This window comes from Triticum aestivum, chromosome 1D (genome assembly GCF_018294505.1).
Source record: "Triticum aestivum cultivar Chinese Spring chromosome 1D, IWGSC CS RefSeq v2.1, whole genome shotgun sequence".
Lineage (NCBI taxonomy): Eukaryota > Viridiplantae > Streptophyta > Magnoliopsida > Poales > Poaceae > Triticum > Triticum aestivum.
Window position 1 is genome coordinate 257,044,471 of NC_057796.1, and position 21,964 is coordinate 257,066,434.

A 21,964-nucleotide genomic window follows, 5' to 3' on the forward strand; every position below is an offset into this window, starting at 1 on the left:
AAATTAGAACCTAATTAAGATAGTAGGACTAATCTATGCAGTAGAATTAATGAGAAGTAATACTATAAAATAAAAATAAAGAACTCTATTTCAGAACTATGAGACAGAATATTCTGTTTTCTTATTTACTCTTTACTTTATTTTTTCTATTTAAAGTTGATCAATTTACATAATGTATCTATAAACAAAGTAATAAATATACTTAAAACAAAGTAGGAATTCGCAAAATGGATAAAATCATTGCAGTTATTATAGGGAAGTCTAGAGATATCCTATTTGAAGGAGGACGGGATTCAAATCAGGGAAAGGATCCTTTCTTCTATTGATTTGATAGAAATTCGTTTTTCTTTTCCTGTCTGTATGATTTTGATTTTTGATGAATGAGCCTTTGGTAATGCTTTTATCTCTATTCTATGTCGCAGGCGCCTATCCAGTCTATAAACAAATACTAATGAGAAAATGAAAACTATACTAAACTAAAGAAAACATAGGATAGAGATCCTAAAATCTAAAAAAGGGCATATTAGGGCTATACAGGTTCGAACCGTAGACCTTCTCGGTAAAACAGATCAAACGGATTATTATCGAAATGATTTGAACTGTTTCAAAGACCCAACATGCATTTTTTTGCATTGGGCTCTTTCATAAACTGATTTAAAGATCAGTTAGTCCACAATAGTTTTTCTTTACGGAAAGATAATGAGATGGCTCCCTGTGCTCTGATTGATTTTTTGTATTATGATCTAACTAGGAGCAATACCAAAGTGTTTCAAAGGAGGATTACCTTGACTTAGGTCTGCCTCCGGTCTAAATTAAATCAACCTAAGTGAAATGGAGTCTCTATCGTTCCATTGCAAGAGTTAACTATGAGACTTCATACACCTTAAAGTTCATAGAACGAAAAGAAGTTTTTTGGAGGCCCTTATCCTCATTACGCCTAGCATTTAGTGGGCTGGATATTTACCTTATCAACTAGCAAGTCCATAAGGGTTCTATTTGATTAGGCACCTGAATCGGACTGAACCGACTGTTTGTCAGGCTACTGTTCTCCTATTCTCTTGAATCTATGAAGTAAGACATTGATTTTGCAATAAGATTGATTATGTTCATTGCATAATAAGCTCCTTTGAAAAGCATTGGCGCACGTGTAAACGAGTTGCTCTACCGAACTGAGCTATAGCCCTTATCAGAGATATCTTAACATATAGATAATTTCTTGTCAAGATGAATATTTTCTAATGCCAGAGGATACCCCTTTGATCTGTATCTGTTCAGTATTTAGTTTAGTATTTAGTATATAACAGACCAATAACAGAGCGGTATTGCTTAGAAAAGGGATTCAATATATAATCGATCGAAGTAATGGGTCTTCCTTTGTGGTGATAAATTGCCTACTTAACTCAGTGGTTAGAGTATTGCTTTCATACGGCGGGAGTCATTGGTTCAAATCCAATAGTAGGTAAGTAGGTAGAGAAATTACTAGATAGCATTGGACTTACTTCGCTTCGCTATCTAATAACTTTTTCTACCCCTCTTCCCTTTTTCTTTGTATCAACTATAAACCACTGGATTATCTTCAATTGGATGGGGGAATCCAATTGACAGCCTCGATTCGTATCCTAGCTCGTCTGAGAGCGAGCTTTGCTTCAACCAAATCTTTCGTACCCTCAGCTTTACTCAAGTTAGCTTCGGCTATTTCAAGTGCCTTTTGAGCTTCTTCCGGATCAATATCACTACCCAGTTCCGCATCATTTCCTAAAATGATGATCTCATTATTAACTATTCTCGCAAAACCGCTCCACAAAACCGCTGTTAACCATTGGTCGTTGAGGAGGCGTATTCTCAAAGGACCCATATCTACTGCTGTGTTAATGGGGGCGTGGTTTGGTAATACGCCAATTTGGCCACTATTAGTGGATAAAATGATTTCTTTCACTTCACAATCCCAAATAATTCGCTTAGGAGTCAGTACATAAAGATTTAATTTCATTTCTTCGATTTGTTCTCCTCTTCTAAGGTTATAGCTTTCGTGCTAGCTTCATCGATGTTACCCACCAAATAAAAAGCCTGTTCAGGTAGGCCGTCTAATTCTCCGGAAAGGATTAGTTGAAATCCCCTAATAGTTTCCGCAAGAGCAACATACTTTCCTAGAGAACCAGTAAAAAAACTTCTGCCACAAAGAACGGTTGTGATAAGAAACGCTCAATTTTTCTTGCTCTTGCTACAGTTAAACGATCCTCTTCCAATAATTCATCCAAGCCAAGAATTGCGATAATGTCCTGAAGTTCTTTGTAACGTTGTAAAGTTTCCTTAACTCTTTGCGCAGTTTCATAATGTTCGTTGCCAACGATCCGAGGCTGTAACATAGTCGAGGTTGAATCTAAAGGATCTACTGCTGGATAAATACCCTTGGAAGCTAATCCTCTGGAAAGTACGGTAGTAGCATCCAAATGTGCAAATGTTGTGGCAGGGGCAGGGTCGGTCAAATCGTCTGCAGGTACATAAACTGCTTGAATCGAAGTTATAGATCCCTTTTTAGTAGAAGCAATTCTTTCTTGCAAAGAACCCATTTCTGTACTAAGAGTAGGTTGATAACCCACTGCGGAGGGCATTCTCCCTAATAAAGCGGATACCTCTGATCCTGCTTGAACAAAATGAAAGATATTATCGATAAATAAAAGCATGTCTTGCTTATTAACATCTCGGAAATATTCCGCCATAGTTAGGGCAGTTAAACCAACTCTCATACGAGCTCCCGGTGGTTCATTCATTTGGCCATAGACTAGAGCTACCTTTGATTCCTCAATATTTTTTTCATTAATTACTCCAGATTCCTTCATTTCCATATAAAGATCATTTCCTTCACGAGTCCGTTCCCCTACTCCACCGAATACGGATACGCCCCCATGAGCTTTAGCAATGTTATTGATTAATTCCATGATCAGTACTGTTTTACCTACTCCAGCCCCCCCCAAATAGTCCTATTTTTCCTCCATCGATAAGGAGCTAAAAGATCGACGACCTTAATACCTGTTTCAAAGATGGATAATTTCGTATCTAACTCGATAAAGGCAGGCGCAGATCTATGAATAGGGAACGTTGCACTATTATCTACAGGACCCAAATTGTCAACAGGCTCCCCAAGAACGTTGAAAATTCGTCCGAGAGTAGCTCCACCGACCAGAACACTGATAGGAGCTCCCGTGTCAATCACTTCCATTCCTCTCATCAACCCGTCCGTAGCACTCATAGCTACAGCTCTAACTCGATTATTTCCTAATAATTGTTGTACCTCATGAGTCACATTAATTTGCTTATCGGCAGTGTCTCTACTCTGGACTACCAAAGCGTTATAAATATAAGGTAACTTGCCTGGGGGAAAAGTGACATCCAGCACGGGTCCATAATTTGACCGATACGACCTGTACTTTTTTCTTCAATTGTGGAAACCCCGGGAGGAGAAGTAGTAGGATTGGTTCTCATAATAATCACATAATTAAAAAAAAGGAATTTGTCGAAATTTTTCTTTTTTTAATGTTGAATAATGCCAAATCAAATCAAAAAAATCCAAAAGTAAAAAGGAAATGAATTAGTTAATTCAATAAGAGAGAAAAGGGGACCAGGACTTGATTTCGTTGCCCAAGCGAATCCCATTCAATCGTTTACTCATGGAATGAGTCCGTTGGAAAGTTCAATCAATCTTTTTTTCATATACATACATTTTGCCTTTTGTGGAGGATCTGTGCCTACTCTACTTTCCTATCTAGGACTTCGATATACAAAATATATACTACGGTGAACCATAGATTGCTGTCAACAAAGAATTTTATTAGTATTTAGTTAGGTATTTGCATTCAAAATAAGAAAAGAGAACTATTAAGAACTTGTAAAATAAGGATTAGGAATTAATTTGGGTTGCGCTATATCTATCAAAGAGTATACAATAATTATGGATTTGGTAAATCAAATCCATGGTTTAATAACGAACCGTGTTAACTTACCATAACAACACCTCAATTCCTATCGAATTCCTATAGTGGAATTCCTATAGGATAGAACATACACAGGGTGTACGCATTATATATGAATGAAACATATTCATTAACCTAAGCATGCCCTCAATTTTCTTTAATGAGTTGATATTATATTAATTGAATATCCTTTTTTTGTTTTACGAGATTTTTTCTGAAGTTTCATTTACGCCTAATTAACATCGAGTAGACCCTGTTATTGTGAGAATTCTTAATTCAAGAGTTATAGGGAGGGACTTATGTCACCACAAACAGAAACTAAAGCAGGTGTTGGATTTCAAGCTGGTGTTAAAGATTATAAATTAACTTACTACACCCCAGAGTATGAAACTAAGGATACTGATATCTTGGCAGCATTCCGAGTAAGTCCTCAGCCTGGGGTTCCGCCCGAAGAAGCAGGGGCTGCAGTAGCTGCCGAATCTTCTACTGGTACATGGACAACTGTTTGGACTGATGGACTTACCTGTCTTAATCGTTACAAAGGACGATGCTATCACATCGAGCCTGTTGCTGGGGAAGACAACTAATGGATCTGTTATGTAGCTTATCCATTAGACCTATTTGAAGAGGGTTCCGTTACTAACATGTTTACTTCCATTGTAGGTAACGTATTTGGTTTCAAAGCCCTACGTGCTCTAAGTTTGGAGGATCTACGAATTCCCCCTACTTATTCAAAAACTTTCCAAGGCCCGCCTCATGGTATCCAAGTTGAAAGACATAAGTTGAACAAGTATGGTCGTCCTTTATTGGGATGTACTATTAAACCAAAATTGGGATTATCCGCAAAAAATTATGGTAGAGCGTGTTATGAGTGTCTACGTGGTGGACTTGATTTTACCAAAGATGATGAAAACGTAAACTCACAACCATTTATGCGCTGGAGAGACCATTTTGTCTTTTGTGCCGAAGCTATTTATAAATCATAGGCCGAAACCGGTGAAATCAAGGGGCATTACTTGAATGTGACTGCGGGTACATGTGAAGAAATGATTAAGAGAGCTATATTTGCAAGAGAATTAGGGGTTCCTATTGTAATGCATGACTACTTAACTGGGGGATTCACCGCAAATACTACTTTGGCTCATTATTGCCGCGACAATGGCCTACTTCTTCACATTCACCGTGCAATACATGCAGTTATTGATAGACAGAAAAATCATGGTATGCATTTCCGTGTATTAGCTAAAGCATTGCGTATGTCTGGGGGAGATCATATCCACTCCGGTAAAGTAGTAGGTAAGTTAGAAGGGGAACGCGAAATGACTTTAGGTTTTGTTGATTTATTGCGCGATGATTTTATTGAAAAAGATCGTGCTCGCGGTATCTTTTTCACTCAGGACTGGGTATCCATGCCAGGTGTTATACCGGTAGCTTCAGGTGGTATTCATGTTTGGCATATGCCAGCTCTGACCGAAATCTTTGCGGACGATTCTGTGTTACAATTTGGTGGAGGAACTTTAGGACATCCTTGGGGAAATGCACCTGGTGCAGCAGCTAATCGAGTGGCTTTAGAAGCCTGTGTACAAGCTCATAACGAAGGGCGCGATCTTGCTCGCGAAGGTAATGAAATTATCCGAGCAGCTTGCAAATGGAGTCCTGAACTAGCCGCAGCTTGTGAAGTATGGAAGGCGATCAAATTCGAGTTCGAGCCGGTAGATACTATTGATTAACTAGATAAAACTAAAGATAAAGAAGGTATAAATAAAAAAGAAACGAAATAAAAAGAGAAAAAATCAGTTATGAAATGCAGTAATTCTTCTTTATTCTTCTAATTGATTGCAATTAAACTCGGCTCAATCTTTTTTAGAAAAAAAAGATTGAGCCGAATAAAAATAGATCATGATATGATCATGAGACTTGACAAATCGAGATTCGTCTATTCTATATATCTAGAATATATATATTAAGGTATAATACAATAAAGAAATACAAATAAAATATAGTATTATCAATTGTATGCGCTTCTAGAGAAGTATGTATGCAGGAAGTAAATTCTAATCGCTTTCTTTTGAATCCAATTTCAAATTAGATTAGAAAGATAGAAAGGCCATGAGGATGGGAAAATCAAAATAAAATCTTTTTAATTAGTTCTCCTTTTTTGGAATTTTCTTATTATCCTTTCATTTTTTTACAGAATATTTTTCAAACTAAAAATAAAAAATACAATACAATAGTCAATATTCCTTATAATAGATATACTTAATTATATCATAAGAATCTTAAGATATTTTTCGACTAGATAGAAATAGTAAATTTGAATTGAGACACCTATTCCATGACGGATTTAAACTTACCTTCTATTTTTGTGCCTTTAGTAGGCTTAGTATTTCCGGCAATTGCAATGACTTCTTTATTTCTTTATGTGCAAAAAATAAGATTATCTAGTATTTTTTAGTGTAAGTAATATAATATGGTAGGGTATGTGGCTTTTTCTACACACACTTTCTACACACAAATGAAAAACGGTTATGGATGCGGATATAGGCTACGAGCATAAATGCATGAATATGCAGAGCCAGGTATAGCGAGTTTTATTTTATTTATTTTAATTGAATCAACGAATATTTTTTGAATAGAAAGTCAATGTATCTAACCTATTATTTCATATGAGTACTAGTTGCTGAAGGTGATTTCAGAATCAAAAAAAGTAAAGTCAAAATTATTTAGCTTATTCTCTCAATTTCAATCGACCGCTGCTAGATTTAGTATATCTAATATGAATTGGCGATCAGAACACATATGGGTAGAACTTCTAAAAGGTTCTCGAAAAAGGGGTAATTTTTTCTGGGCCTGTATTCTTTTTCTAGGTTCACTAGGATTCTTATCGGTTGGGATTTCCAGTTATCTTGGTAAGAATATTATATCTATACTTCCATCTCAAGAAATTCTTTTTATTCCGCAGGGGGTCGTGATGTCTTTCTACGGAATCGCAGGCCTATTCATTAGCTCCTACTTGTGGTGTACTATTTTGTGGAATGTAGGTAGTGGTTATGACCGATTCGATAGAAAAGAGGGAATAGTGTGCATTTTTCGTTGTGGATTCCCTGGAATAAAACGTAGCGTCTTCCTTCGATTCCTTATGCGGGATATCCAATCAATTAGAATTCAGGTTAAAGAGGGTCTTTATCCTCGTCGTATTCTTTATATGGAAATCCGGGGACAGGGGATCATTCCCTTGACTCGTACTGATGATCAATTTTTTACTCCACGAGAAATTGAACAAAAAGCTGCCGAATTGGCCTAATTCTTGCGCGTACCAATTGAAGTATTTTGAGGTATCTTTTTTGAACTGAGTTGAATGAAGAAAAGAAGAATTGGAAGAAGAAGAGTTTTCTCAACACGGGGAGGAAGTCCCTTCTAAATTGGATTTGTTATTGTAAGGGGATTTTTAAGTATTTATCTAAAGGAAGGAACAAACGAGGATCAGAGAAATTTGCTTTTAATTTTTGTTTATCCAAGTGAGATATATCGCATACTATTCTTCTTTTTTCATCCGAAAGGGCTTTTTTTATTCTATTTCACTATTTCATTCCATCTAGATCTAAGAAAGAACCCAATGCACTGAAATTCCACTACTAACTAATATACAAAAAAGAAGAATAGATACAGGGTATCAAACCTATATAGTTTTTGCTTCAAAGAAATAGAAATATCATCATATAGAGTCAGGGAACGGAATAGAGTCAGCGAATGAAGCATATTCATTAACAACTCCATTTACGGATCAAAAATGAAAAAAAAAGCATTGCCTTCTTTACTATATCTTGTATTTATCGTACTTTTGCCTTGGGGGGTCTCTTCCTCATTTAACAAATGTCTGGAACTTTGGATTAAGAATTGGTGGAATACCAGGCAATCCGAAACTCTCTTAACTGATATTCAAGAGAAAAGGATTCTAGAAAAATTCATAGAATTAGAAGAACTTTCTCTATTGGACGAGATGATAAAAGGGAAACTAAAGACACATGTACAAAAACCTCCTACAGGAATACACAAGGAAATATACAATGGGTCAAAATAAATAATGAGGATCATCTCCATACCATTTTGCATTTCTCGACAAATATAATCTGTTTGGCTATTCTAAGTGGTTCTTTTTTTCTGGGTAAAGAGGAACTTGTCATTTTGAATTCTTGGGTTCAGGAATTCTTCTATAATTTAAATGACTCAATAAAAGCTTTTTTTATTCTTTTAGTTACTGATTTTTTTGTTGGATTTCACTCCACCCGTGGTTGGGAACTAGTAATTCGTTGGGTCTACAACGATTTTGGATGGGCTCCTAACGAGCTTATTTTCACTATTTTTGTTTGTAGTTTTCCAGTAATTCTAGATACATGTTTGAAATTTTGGGTCTTTTTTTGTTTAAATCGTCTATCTCCTTCGCTTGTAGTCATTTATCATTCAATTAGTGAAGCATAAATTCATTTGATCTCCCGATATTAATATTAATCAAATTAGCAAGCATCTTTTTTTAGAAAGAAAGCCCTTTTCCATTTTAGCAAAATTCTTTATATTTATACCTACTTTAAGGTATTCATCATTGCAGTACAACTGTTGCAGTAGAATGACAACAGATTCGTGTATAGGGACCTAGATTAGCTTAGCTACCTATCTAATTTATTGTAGAAATTCTGGGATCTGCGATTGGACATGGAAAATAGAAATACTTTTTCTTGGGTAAAGGAACAGATAACTCGATCAATTTCTGTATCGATCATGATATACGTAATAACTCGGACATCTATTTCAAATGCATATCCCATTTTTGCGCAGCAGGGTTATGAAAACCCACGAGAAGCAACTGGACGAATTGTATGTGCCAATTGCCATTTAGCTAGCAAGCCCGTCGATATTGAAGTTTCCCCAAGCTGTGCTTTCCGATACTGTATTTGAAGCAGTTCTTCGAATTCCTTATGATATGCAATTGAAACAAGTTCTTGCTAATGGAAAAAAGGGAGGGTTGAATGTAGGTGTTGTTCTTATTTTGCCCGAGGGATTCGAATTAGCGCCGCCCGATCGTATTTCCCCTGAGTTAAAAGAAAAGATAGGAAATCTTGCTTTTCAGAGTTATCGTCCTGATAAAAAAAACATTCTTGTGATAGGCCCTGTTCCCGGTAAGAAATATAGTGAAATTGTCTTTCCCATTCTTTCCCCTGATCCTGCTATGAAGAAAGATGCTCATTTCTTAAAATATCCCATATACGTAGGGGGAAACCGAGGAAGAGGACAAGAGTAACAATACAGTCTATAATGCTACGTCAACAGGTATAGTAAGAAAAATACTACGTAAAGAAAAGGGGGGTATGAAATATCCATAGTTGATGCATCAGATGGACGCCAAGTGATTGATATTATACCTCCCGGACCAGAACTTCTTGTTTCAGAGGGGGAATCCATCAAGCTTGATCAACCATTAACAAGCAATCCTAATGTGGGAGGTTTTGGTCAGGGGGACGCAGAAATCGTGCTTCAGGATCCATTACGTGTCCAAGGCCTTTTGTTCTTCTTCGCATCCGTTATTTTGGCACAAGTTTTTTTGGTTCTCAAAAAGAAACTGTTTGAAAAGGTTCAATTGTACGAAATGAATTTCTAGGTCCCGGTATTTCTTACCATCAAGTTGGTAAAAAGCCTCGATTTATTGGCAATTGCTAGAATTATCTATGATCTATTTTGGAAATCCTTTTTTTCTTTAGACTGATTTTTGTTTATGAGATGTCTGGAATTCCTTATTTATATCCCATGCAAAAGAAGAGAATCCAAGGCAAAGGCGAGAACAATAAAATTAAAATTTCTTCCTTTTCGGAGGGATTGCAGGTCTTCTTAATCGTCTATTCGGCACAAGAAAAAGCCTTTTTCTTGTGCCGATTCTTCTTGTATCAAAATAAGAACCCTTTTTCTTCGTAATTCATCAAAGATTACTATTTCTTCTTTATTCGGGTCTGTCTCATGGACCTCTTTTTCTTTTGCTTAGGTTTAGCCGGGGTAGTGGACAAACAGAGGGGAAGAAAATATGGTGGGGGAAAATTTTCTTGTGATTGTGAGCAAATTGCTTGGCTTGTTTAATTAAGTTCAACTTCAAATTTACAGAAATTTTGCAAAAAAAAAGTAAACTCTTCCATTGAAGGTTTTTTTATTTTTAGGCTAGTTGAATAGTTTTAATTAAGGTTTTATTAGTTTATTACTCGAAACTAAATCAAGGATTTTCAGGATACTTCCTTCGTGGAATAAGATATTGGATCCTCGAGTGATCTCTTTTTCTTGTTGCTTCATAAGAGTGAATCGAATAGATTCAATTCGCGTTATAAGAGTAAAAATTCCGCGGGTCCTTTCCGCTCTAATCAGATAAAGGGGGGTAAGGACCCGCTAAGCTCCTACTTTTTCATGTTTACAATCTGGTCCCTACGATTACTATAGAGATGAACCCAATCCAGAATATGAACCATAAAAGAAAACACCTACTAAACCAATCACAGCAATACCAGCTACAGTACCTATCAGCCAAAGAGGAATTCTTCCAGTAGTATCGGCCATTTCCCCTACTTTCCTCCACATTTTATCAATTGGTCATGCTAGAGACAAAAACAGTCATGGGTAGTTATAAGGATGGTATCCTTCCAAATGGGATAAGAGAATTCTTATTAGTCTCTTTCTTTCTCTCAATTGAAGAAGTAATTGGAAAATAAAACAGCAAGTACAAAAATGAGTAATAAACCCCAGTATAGACTGGTACGATTCAATTCAACATTTTGTTCATTCGGGTTTGATTGTGTCATAGTTCTATAGTTGGAATTTGTTTTATCGTTGGATGAACTGCATTGCTGATATTGATCCCAAGAAAACAACAGTAGGTACAGCTAGTCCGTGAATAGCCAGCCATCGCACTGTAAAAATAGGATAGGTTCGATCTATGGTCATTGAGGGCCTCCTAAAAGGATCTACTAAATTCATCGAGTTGTTCTAAAGAATCAAAACGGTCGGTTATTAACGGAATTCCTTGTCGACTTTCCGTGATATACTCGTTTGGCCTAGGACTTCCAAACACGTCATAAGCTAAACCCGTACTGACAAATAACCAACCCGCAATGAATAGGGAAGGTATAGTAATGCTATGAATAACCCAGTATCGAATACTGGAAATAATATCAGCAAAAGAATGTTCTCCCGTGCTTCCAGACATGCTGAACTCCCAAAAATTTTGTACATTCAAAAAAGGAATTGATTCCGTAAAAGATGGGATCGACCAGTAAATAGAAAATTACTGATATTTCATCCTTGTGAGATTGTCAATTTTGTACCAAAGGTGTATTTTGAGTATACCGAATTAGTATAGCTATCCTTCCTATGGCACAGCAATCTGGTTTTGCCTGGTTCCGAAACATAATTACTTTTTTATTTTTTTTGTCTATAGGTAAGCTATATGTTATTCAAGGCATCAATAGAAAACCCCATTTTTGTAGGTTCTACTTACTTTTCATTGGCTTCGGAATAATAGAGTAATTCGGAATAGCAGCCAAAATCTTGGGAAAATCTAAGTTAATGATCAATAGGTTTGGATAAATAATTTAGGAAGGATATTCTCATACTGACACAATACAAGGACAAGTATATGTGAAATCTATCCTTTCATAATTCGTAATTCATCCTTGTATTGTTTGTTGGATTAGGTCTAACTTTCTCGACCAAACTGCGAGCGCGGAACTTTACGAGATGAAATAGGGAAAGACAGAAGATAGAATAGAACTTAAAAGGATAATTGAAGTGACTCGTCTTCGAATCTACTTTGGTTGGAGTTCGAAAAAGGAATAAAAATAAAGTAAATTCAAGGAAGAACTTTCTTTTTTTTAACAGCCCCTTGGCAGGTCGTGGAATGCTTTTGTTCTCCTCTTATTCCATATGGAATACAATCAGTTAAAATAAGAAGGAATAGGGGAATATTCGATCGTTCACTCCAAAAAGAGGGTCCTATTGGAAAAGAAATTATCCAAAATAGAAAGAAGTTTTTTTTTCAAATTCAATTGTTTATTTATCTCTTATTCAAAAATTTCCCTGAAAATTGAATGAAAAAATGAAATTCAATGGGGTTAGATGATCTAGTTCTTAATATTATTACTTTACTCAATTGACAAATTCCACAACAAATCTCTTGATTCGGAATTAGGGACTCATGTATCATCTGATGAATCCACTTTCTTTTACACTTCTGTATCTTACTCTACCTTGTTTTTTAGTATTATCTAAAATAACTGATGAATTATGAATTTTCCATAACTTAGGTAAATGCTTTACCAACATATGTAGTGTAGTAAAAAATGGAATTTAACTCTTTCATGCTTACTTTAACTAGTTATTTTGGTTTTCTACTGGCTGCTTTAACTATAACCCCAGCTCTATTTATTGGCTTGAACAAGATACGCCTTATTTGAACTGACTGAATAATTATAATTCAGAAAAGAAAAATCTTTCTTTGGGATTCCTGGCATTCTACGACTCTTTTCCAGACTAATTAGGAATTCTTTTCTTGGTCATTGAGATTCGTGGATAATTTAGAGTACTATTTAGGGATAGATCGTACCTCTTTTTTTATCCCCTCGAACAAATCGAAATGATTGAAGTTTTTCTATTTGGAATCGTCTTAGGCCTAATTCCTATTACTTTAGTGGGATTATTCGTGACTGCGTATTTGCAATACAGGCGTGGGGATCAGTTGGATCTTTGATTGAGTCTTTTTTTTATTGACCTCCTCCAGACCAGAGAGGAGGTCAAATTGAAATTGGAGTTACAATTCAATTTTGTTAAGTTATTTTACTCTGCTTCGACATAAAATAGATGGAATCATGCTCTGTAGGATTTGAACCTACGACATCGGGTTTTGGAGACCCGCGTTCTACCGAACTGAACTAAGAGCGCTTTCATTCATTCAAAAAGAAAATCTTTTTCTATTCCTAATGTATCTCACGTACGTATAGTCTCCACAAATTCAAGTTATACCCACTTTACTTCAATTGATCTCATCGCTACTGCCTATAAAGAAGAAAGAAGTAATAGGTAGGGATGACAGGATTTGAACCTGCGACATTTTGTACCCAAAACAAACACGCTACCAAGCTGCGCTACATCCCTTTTCCAAATTAAATTGTTGTACATCATAATTTTCTTCTTCTTTCTATTTTCTTCTTCTTTCTTTCTCTATCGATATATAGAACCCTCGTGTCATTTCTTCTTTTTGGTCTCATATAATTAAGGAATTATATACATATAAAATCCAATATAATTTCACCTATAAAAGAAGGATTACTTTTCCTTGCTAATATATAGGAAGAAGGGGTCATCTTTTTCTTTTTTAGGGATAGGAAAATTTCGTCGATATGGTTCATTTTATATATAGCATAACAATCTTGGGCAAGAGTTTATGATCATATATGTATTCCAACAAGGAAGGAGGATTTTCAATGCGGGATATAAAAACATATCTCTCTGTAGCACCCGTGCTAAGTACTCTATGGTTTGGTGCTTTAGCAGGTTTATTCATAGAAATTAATCGTTTATTCCCAGATGCTTTGTCATTCCCTTTTTTTTAATTCTAGTTATTGCTATGGGAGGGATAGATTTCTTCGTGATATGACAAAATTTGATCCTTTTCAATCTTTTTTTAGTACCGGAAGGAAAAAAGAAAGAAAAGATGGATTGGGTTGAACCTCAGAGTCATTAAAAATTTGGTAAACCCCATTTTTGAAAATAGAAATTCAATTTAAAGGGGTACCCAAGCTAAATAAGGCCTCAGAAATCAGAGCATAGAAAAGGCGGGGCTGGCTAATTAAATGAAAGGATTTCGAACCAAAATCTTTGCTAATTCGACAAGGGTTGTATTCTTTAATTATTTCTCTATTTTTTATTACTTAATTTAAGAATAAAAAATTATTCTAATGAATTTTATTCTTCTTCTTCGGATTCAAAATAGAAGAATAAAAGAATAAGTAGAAGAATTAAGTTAAGTCAATCCAAAAAGAAAAGGAGGTCCATGGCCAAGGGAAAAGATGTTAGAATCAGAGTTATTTTGGAATGCATCAGTTGTGTTCGAAAAGGTGCCAATGAGGAATCGACGGGGATTTCTAGATATAGTACTCAAAAGAATCGCCACAATACACCCGGACAATTAGAATTCAAAAAATTTGTCGTTATTGTCGCAAGCATACGACTCATCACGAAATAAAGAAATAGGAACATCGTGTGTTCGATCTTTCCAAACAACAGAAAGAGTAAGAACTTCATATTTAATATATAAAGAAAACATAGTATAGAATACAAAATACAAATCAACTCATCCGATTTCCGGTAGATATTATTTCATATGTATAGAGGGTATTCATATACTATAATATGAATCAAATAAGATATGGATCAAAGAAAAACTACTTCTTCTGGATCCTAAATTAATAAAATAAAGAAGTGAATTTTCAAATTTTCAAATTTTAAATAAGGAATAAATCATGTATACATCTAAACAACCTTTTCTTAAATCTAAGCAACCCTTTAGTAAATCCAAGCAAACTTTTAATAAATCCAAGCAACCCTTTCGTAAATCCAAGCAAACTTTTCGTAAATTCAAGCAACCTTTTCGTAAATCTAAACAACCTTTTCGTAGGCGTCCCCGGATTGGCCCGGGAGATCGAATTGATTATAGAAACATGAGTTTAATTAATAGATTTATTAGTGAACAAGGAAAAATATTATCGAGACGAATAAATAGATTAACCTTGAAACAACAACGATTAATTACTCTTGCTATAAAACAGGCTCGTATTTTATCTTTCTTACCGTTTCGTAACTATGAGAACGAAAAGCAATTTCAAGCCCAGTCAATTTCAATAATTACAGGTTCTAGACCCAGAAAAAATAGACATATTCCTCAATTAACGCAAAAGTACAATTCCAATAAAATAAAGATCATCAATTAAAAGTATAAATAAAGTAATATACTGGAATAAAAAAAGATGAATTCCCGGAGAGGGAACTCCGGGAAGATACAATAAATTAAGATTAAGTGGTAGGAATCAACGAGCTGGATTACTTTCTTTATAATATATATAGGTCTGGCCCTTTCGAATTCGAATAAAACATCAACAATCGGAACTTAAGTTCCGGTTGTTGTTTCTTAAATTTTGGTTGTTGTTTCTTAAGTTTCGATTGGAATTGTACTTTTGCGTTAATTGAGGAATATGTCTATTTTTTCTGGGTCTAGAACCTGTAATTATTGAAATTGACTGGGCTTGAAATTGCTTTTCGTTCTCATAGTTACGAAACGGTAAGAAAGATAAAATACGAGCCTGTTTTATAGCAAGAGTAATTAATCGTTGTTGTTTCAAGGTTAATCTATTTATTCGTCTCGATAATATTTTTCCTTGTTCACTAATAAATCTATTAATTAAACTCATGTTTCTATAATCAATTCGATCTCACGGGCCAATCCGAGGACGCCTACGAAAAGGTTGTTTAGATTTACGAAAAGGTTGCTTGAATTTACGAAAAGTTTGCTTGGATTTACGAAAGGGTTGCTTGGATTTATTAAAAGTTTGCTTGGATTTACTAAAGGGTTGCTTAGATTTAAGAAAAGGTTGTTTAGATGTATACATGATTTATTCCTTATTTAAAATTTGAAAATTTGAAAATTCACTTCTTTATTTTATTAATTTAGGATCCAGAAGAAGTAGTTTTTCTTTGATCCATATCTTATTTGATTCATATTATAGTATATGAATACCCTCTATACATATGAAATAATATCTACCGGAAATCAGATGAGTTGATTTGTATTTTGTATTCTATACTATGTTTTCTTTATATATTAAATATGAAGTTCTTACTCTTTCTGTTGTTCGAAAAGGTGCCAATGAGGAATCGACGGGGATTTCTAGATATAGTACTCAAAAGAATCGCCACAATACACCCGGACAATTAGAATTCAAAAAATTTTGTCGTTATTGTCGCAAGCATACGACTCATCACGAAATAAAGAAATAGGAACATCGTGTGTTCGATCTTTCCAAACAACAGAAAGAGTAAGAACTTCATATTTAATATATAAAGAAAACATAGTATAGAATACAAAATACAAATCAACTCATCTGATTTCCGGTAGATATTATTTCATATGTATAGAGGGTATTCATATACTATAATATGAATCAAATAAGATATGGATCAAAGAAAAACTACTTCTTCTGGATGCTAAATTAATAAAATAAAGAAGTGAATTTTCAAATTTTCAAATTTTAAATAAGGAATAAATCATGTATACATCTAAACAACCTTTTCTTAAATCTAAGCAACCCTTTAGTAAATCCAAGCAAACTTTTAATAAATCCAAGCAACCCTTTCGTAAATCCAAGCAAACTTTTCGTAAATTCAAGCAACCTTTTCGTAAATCTAAACAACCTTTTCGTAGGCGTCCCCGGATTGGCCCGGGAGATCGAATTGATTATAGAAACATGAGTTTAATTAATAGATTTATTAGTGAACAAGGAAAAATATTATCGAGACGAATAAATAGATTAACCTTGAAACAACAACGATTAATTACTCTTCTATAAAACAGGCTCGTATTTTATCTTTCTTACCGTTTCGTAACTATGAGAACGAAAAGCAATTTCAAGCCCAGTCAATTTCAATAATTACAGGTTCTAGACCCAGAAAAAATAGACATATTCCTCAATTAACGCAAAAGTACAATTCCAATCGAAACTTAAGAAACAACAACCAAAATTTAAGAAACAACAACCGGAACTTAAGTTCCGATTGTTGATGTTTTATTCGAATTCGAAAGGGCCAGACCTATATATATTATAAAGAAAGTAATCCAGCTCGTTGATTCCTACCACTTAATCTTAATTTATTGTATCTTCCCGGAGTTCCCTCTCCGGGAATTCATCTTTTATTATTCCAGTATATTACTTTATTTATACCTTTAATTGATGATCTTTATTTTATTGGAAATCGTGTAAAGATTATTTGGATTTGATACAGCTACTTGTGCAAGCATTTTACGATTAAGAATCAATTTCTTCTTGTACAGGTTGTGTATTAATTTACTATAACTATCGAATACTTTATATACCCGCGTTGCTGCGTTTATCCGAGTGATCCACAAACGACGAAAATCCCTCTTTTGCCTACCTCTATCTCGATGAGAGGAAACAAAGGCTCTTTTTACCTGTTGGGTAATCATTCGATTAAGTCTTAAATGAGCCCCTCTAAAGTTTGAGGCAAATGAACGCATTTTTGTTCATCGTCTCCGGGCTATATATCCTCGCGGAACTCTGGTCATTGAATCAAATTAACCTTAATGAATAACTAATGATTTCTCTTCTTTTAGCCACCCTTTTTCTCATTAATAACAAAACTAATTATTCTGATATATAAAATATTAATTCCAATGGCTTTTGTTATAGTAACCTTCCCAACCACGATTTTTTATTCCACTCCGTTCAGTTATTTCTATACGAAATAACAAATTCATTCTAATAATACTAAAAAATAGTGGGTTCCATCGTTTCTATGGTTCCCTTTTAAACGGTGAGGCCCTCTCTATACACCGGAGCCCTTTCTTTCATCAAAAGGTATTGCGAACTTGTATAGTCCACATTCTTTGGCTCTACCTATCCATTATAGAGTAAATAGCTCTTTTCACAATAAGAGTTATCCATACAGTGACGGTATTTAATTATGAAAGTTGGCTAAGTAGCTGACCCTGTTAGTCCGTTCTTTTAAGATAAAGGAGCATAAGCCTTTTTCTTTTTATTACTATTTCCTCCGCTTAATGGATAACCATTTGCTACCAATGGGAGAATTGCTTCTTATTTCCAATTTAGATAATTGGATTTGCACCAAAGGAAACCATAAATTCCATATACCATAGAAATCTAGGATAGAGAAGCTATATCCTATTCATTGGTACTAATCATGGATACTTCAATTTTTTTTATTTGTTTGAAGTCATGATCTGAACGAGTCGCACATACACCCTAGCACATGTTCCTCGACGCTGAGGGCATCCTTTAAGCGCGGCCGTTTTTCGAACATTTCGTATTGGCTGTCTTGCGTTTCTAATAAGTTGTTTAACCGTCGGCATGTTGTATGTATATAGAAAAAATGGATTGGTTTAGATCCATCTTAACCTGATGATTGCTCATCATGAAGTCTTTCTATTTTCTATTAAATCGAGGAAAACACGAATTTAGCTGTGAAATAACTTTACAAGAAATCCGGACACTACCAATCCTTAAACATTTCTGGAAACCACACTGGATCAGTATCGCAGTGCTTGTCAATCATTTCATCCCCTGCAATATCGACAAGTCCATAAGCTTTGGCTTCGTCTGCTGACATAAAATCATCCCTTTCCATGTCTTCGGATACAACCCAAAAAGGCTTGCCTGTTCTTACTGCATAAACCCTTGTGATCATTTCGCGAACTTTGTGTAACTCTTCTACTTCTAGTAAATATTCTGGTGTCCTTGCCCGATAATAAGCACTAGCAGGTTGGTGAAGCATAATCCTCGCGTGAGGGAATTGTATACGCTTGGTGGGTTCTCCTCCAAGCAGAATGAAGGACGCCATGGAGGCGGCTATTCCGAGGCATATTGTATATATATCTGGTGTCACCGTTTGCATCATATCAAAAATAGCCATTCCTGAGATTAGCCACCCGCCTGGGGAGTTTATAAACAAAAAATATCACTAATTCCATCTTCTATACTCAGATATACCATGAGACCTGTAATATGATTCGTGATCTCGCAACGAATCTCTTGACCTAAAAAAAGTGTCCTTTCTCGATACATAACATTGTATAAGTCAACCCAAGTCGCTTCTTCATCTCCAGGAATCCGGTAAGGTACTTTTGGAACACCAATGGGCATATTAGATTAATATTATTAAATTTAACTAAGAAAACCACACTTTAATATGGAAACGTAAGAATGGAACAGAAAGAAAGAATCCGCAGTTTATTGTCTTAATTTTTATTCTTATTCTATATGAATACTATAGATTCTATTAATACGTAGATTGAAAGGTTATACATATAAGGAATGTAAGATAGATTGTAAAGAACAAGGAATGGGTGATTCGAATGCTAAACAAAGAGGGGTAGCGATCTATTCTTCGTTTTTTCCAAATTGGCCAAGTTACCCATTGCATATTGGCACTTATCGAGTATAGTGCTTCTCTTTCTTCTTATGAACAGAATTGGCTTCTTATTTTTAATGGAATGAAATAAATATTCGCACTTTCTGACACAGAATCCCCTAGAAGGGTTAGGTACATAGGATATGGATAGTCTTTTTCAATGCGATAAAATAAAGCGACATCGTGTCTATTTTTCTTTGCTAAAGGGGTATTTCCATGGGTTTGCCTTGGTATCGTGTTCATACTGTCGTATTGAATGATCCGGGTCGATTGCTTGCGGTGCATATAATGCACACAGCTCTAGTTTCTGGTTGGGCTGGCTCAATGGCTTTATACGAATTAGCAGTTTTTGATCCCTCTGATCCTGTTCTGGATCCAATGTGGAGACAAGGTATGTTCGTAATTCCCTTCATGACTCGTTTAGGAATAACGGATTCGTGGGGTGGTTGGAGTATTTCAGGAGGAACTGTAACAAATCCGGGTATTTGGAGTTATGAAGGTGTGGCAGGTACGCATATTGTGTTTTCTGGCTTGTGTTTCTTGGCAGCGATCTGGCATTGGGTATATTGGGACCTAGAAATATTCTCTGATGAGCGGACGGGAAAACCCTCTTTGGATTTGCCCAAGATCTTTGGAATTCATTTATTTCTTGCAGGGGTGGCTTGCTTTGGCTTTGGGGCATTTCATGTAACGGGTTTGTATGGTCCTGGGATATGGGTATCCGATCCTTATGGACTAACTGGAAAAGTACAAGCTGTAAATCCAGCATGGGGTGCAGAAGGTTTTGATCCTTTTGTTCCGGGGGGAATAGCTTCTCATCATATTGCTGCGGGTACATTGGGTATATTAGCGGGCTTATTCCATCTTAGTGTCCATCCGCCTCAACGTCTATATAAAGGATTACGTATGGGCAATATTGAAACTGTACTTTCCAGTAGTATCGCTGCTGTTTTTTTTTGCAGCTTTCGTAGTTGCTGGAACTATGTGGTATGGGTCAGCAACGACCCCAATCGAATTATTTGGGCCTACTCGTTATCAGTGGGATCAGGGATACTTTCAGCAAGAAATATATCGAAGAGTTAGCAATGGTTTAGCCGAAAATCTTAGTTTATCAGAAGCTTGGTCTAAAATTCCCAAAAAATTAGCCTTTTATGATTATATTGGTAATAATCCGGCAAAAGGGGGATTATTCAGAGCAAGATCAATGGACAATGGGGATGGAATAACTGTTGGATGGTTAGGACATCCCGTCTTTAGAGATAAAGAAGGACATGAGCTTTTTGTACGTCGTATGCCTACTTTTTTTTGAAACATTTCCGGTTGTTTTGGTAGATGAGGAGGGAATTGTTAGAGTAGACGTTCCTTTTAGAAGAGCAGAATCCAAATATAGTGTTGAACAAGTAGGAGTAACGGTGGAGTTCTATGGTGGCGAACTTAATGGAGTAAGTTATTCTGATCCTGCTACTGTAAAAAAATATGCGAGGCGTTCTCAATTAGGGGAAATTTTTGAATTAGACCGGGCTACTTTGAAATCTGATGGTGTTTTTCGCAGCAGTCCAAGGGGTTGGTTCACTTTTGGACATGCTACCTTTGCTTTGCTCTTCTTTTTCGGACACATTTGGCATGGCGCTAGAACGTTGTTCCGAGATGTTTTTGCTGGTATTCATCCAGATTTGGATGCTCAAGTGGAATTTGGAACATTCCAAAAAGTGGGAGATCCAACTACAAGGAAACAGGCAGTCTGATACACATTGTTATAGTATCTTTCACCTCTCTTTTTTGATTTGACATGGGAAACATCTCCCATCCTTTCTTTGACTCTTTTTCTTTCTTTATATGGGAAATTCTCCCAAATGACAAATGAATAGGTGTGGAAGTTATAATTGTAAATAAACCAGGATCGAATCTATGGAAGCATTGGTTTATACGTTCCTTTTAGTTTCGACTTTAGGGATAATTTTTTTCGCTATCTTCTTCCGAGAACCACCTAAGGTTCCACTAACTCCAACTAAAAGAATAAAATAATTTCATTTAAGTAAGAAGTCCCCCTATCTGGGAGACTTCTTACTTAAATTAGTCTCCGTGTTCTTCGAATGGATCTCTTAATTGTTGGGAGGGTTGCCCAAACGCGGTATATAAGGCATACCCAGTAAAGCTTACAAGTAAACCAGATATGGAGATGGCGACTAAAGTTGTTGTTTCCATTTTTATAGAATTTCAAGATTACAATGGATCTACGAAAAGATCGTGTATTTACAACTACAACGGAATAATATACAAAGTCAACACCAATGATTAAATAGAATTTATGGCTACACAAACCATTGAAGATAGTTCTAAACCTAGGCCAAAACGAACTGGTGCAGGTAGTTTACTGAAACCCTTGAATTCAGAATATGGAAAAGTCGCCCCGGGTTGGGGGACTACTCCTTTTATGGGGATCGCAATGGCTTTATTCGCTATATTCCTATCTATCATTTTAGAAATTTATAATTCTTCCGTTTTACTGGACGGAATTTTAACCAATTAGGTTTCTACTAACTAAAACTAGGAAGTCAGAGTTTTTCCATCCAAAAAAGCCTTTCTAGTTTAAGATCTACATTTCTAGATATTATGGTAGTTCGACTACGGAATTTTTTTGTTTCGGTATCTCTGGAATATGAGTGTGTGACTTGTTAGAATTGATCCTATTGATAATACATAGAAAGGGCATGTTATCTCTATCAAGATGATTCTAATTCGTCAGATAT

At 35.5% G+C, this 21,964-nt stretch overlaps 1 protein-coding gene, 1 long non-coding RNA gene, 2 other non-coding genes and 3 pseudogenes across 5 annotated transcripts in view; 2 read left to right on the forward strand and 5 right to left on the reverse strand.

Annotated features, from left to right (window-relative positions):
* LOC123181332 (uncharacterized) overlaps positions 1-1,007 on the reverse strand; it is a 1,577-nt gene extending 570 nt beyond the window's left edge. Inside the window, exon 1 of the long non-coding RNA XR_006491642.1 lies at positions 11-1,007. This is a non-coding gene — a long non-coding RNA (uncharacterized lncRNA). The remainder of the gene's footprint in view (positions 1-10) is intronic.
* A 906-nt stretch (positions 1,008-1,913) lies between these two features.
* Positions 1,914-3,498, reverse strand: LOC123181330 (ATP synthase subunit beta, chloroplastic-like; annotated as a pseudogene).
* A 732-nt stretch (positions 3,499-4,230) lies between these two features.
* Positions 4,231-5,768, forward strand: LOC123181333 (ribulose bisphosphate carboxylase large chain-like; annotated as a pseudogene). Its single transcript, XR_006491643.1, has one exon. The product of XR_006491643.1 is annotated as a ribulose bisphosphate carboxylase large chain-like (transcript).
* Positions 5,769-12,864: 7,096 nt separating this feature from the next.
* On the reverse strand, positions 12,865-12,938 carry TRNAW-CCA (transfer RNA tryptophan (anticodon CCA)). Its single transcript has one exon. It is a non-coding gene; the product is annotated as a tRNA-Trp (tRNA).
* Positions 12,939-13,077: 139 nt separating this feature from the next.
* On the reverse strand, positions 13,078-13,151 carry TRNAP-UGG (transfer RNA proline (anticodon UGG)). The gene has a single exon. It is a non-coding gene; the product is annotated as a tRNA-Pro (tRNA).
* A 1,045-nt stretch (positions 13,152-14,196) lies between these two features.
* LOC123181335 (30S ribosomal protein S18, chloroplastic) lies at positions 14,197-16,959 on the forward strand. The gene is made up of 2 exons (XM_044593586.1): positions 14,197-14,906; positions 16,706-16,959. Exons 1-2 carry the CDS (start codon positions 14,519-14,521, stop codon positions 16,828-16,830), a joined length of 513 nt encoding a protein of 170 aa, XP_044449521.1. The 5' UTR covers positions 14,197-14,518; the 3' UTR covers positions 16,831-16,959.
* LOC123181334 (30S ribosomal protein S18, chloroplastic-like) lies at positions 15,020-15,905 on the reverse strand (annotated as a pseudogene).
* Positions 16,960-21,964: the final 5,005 nt, after the last annotated feature.

Excerpts from the sequence above, each read along its gene's own strand:
- LOC123181335 (XM_044593586.1), top strand. The coding sequence starts at position 14,519 with ATGTATACATCTAAACAACCTTTTCTTAAATCTAAGCAACCCTTTAGT. Across the intron at positions 14,907-16,705 it reads GTCAATTTCAATAATTACAG|GTTCTAGACCCAGAAAAAAT; the intron begins GTTCTAGACCCA and ends CAATAATTACAG.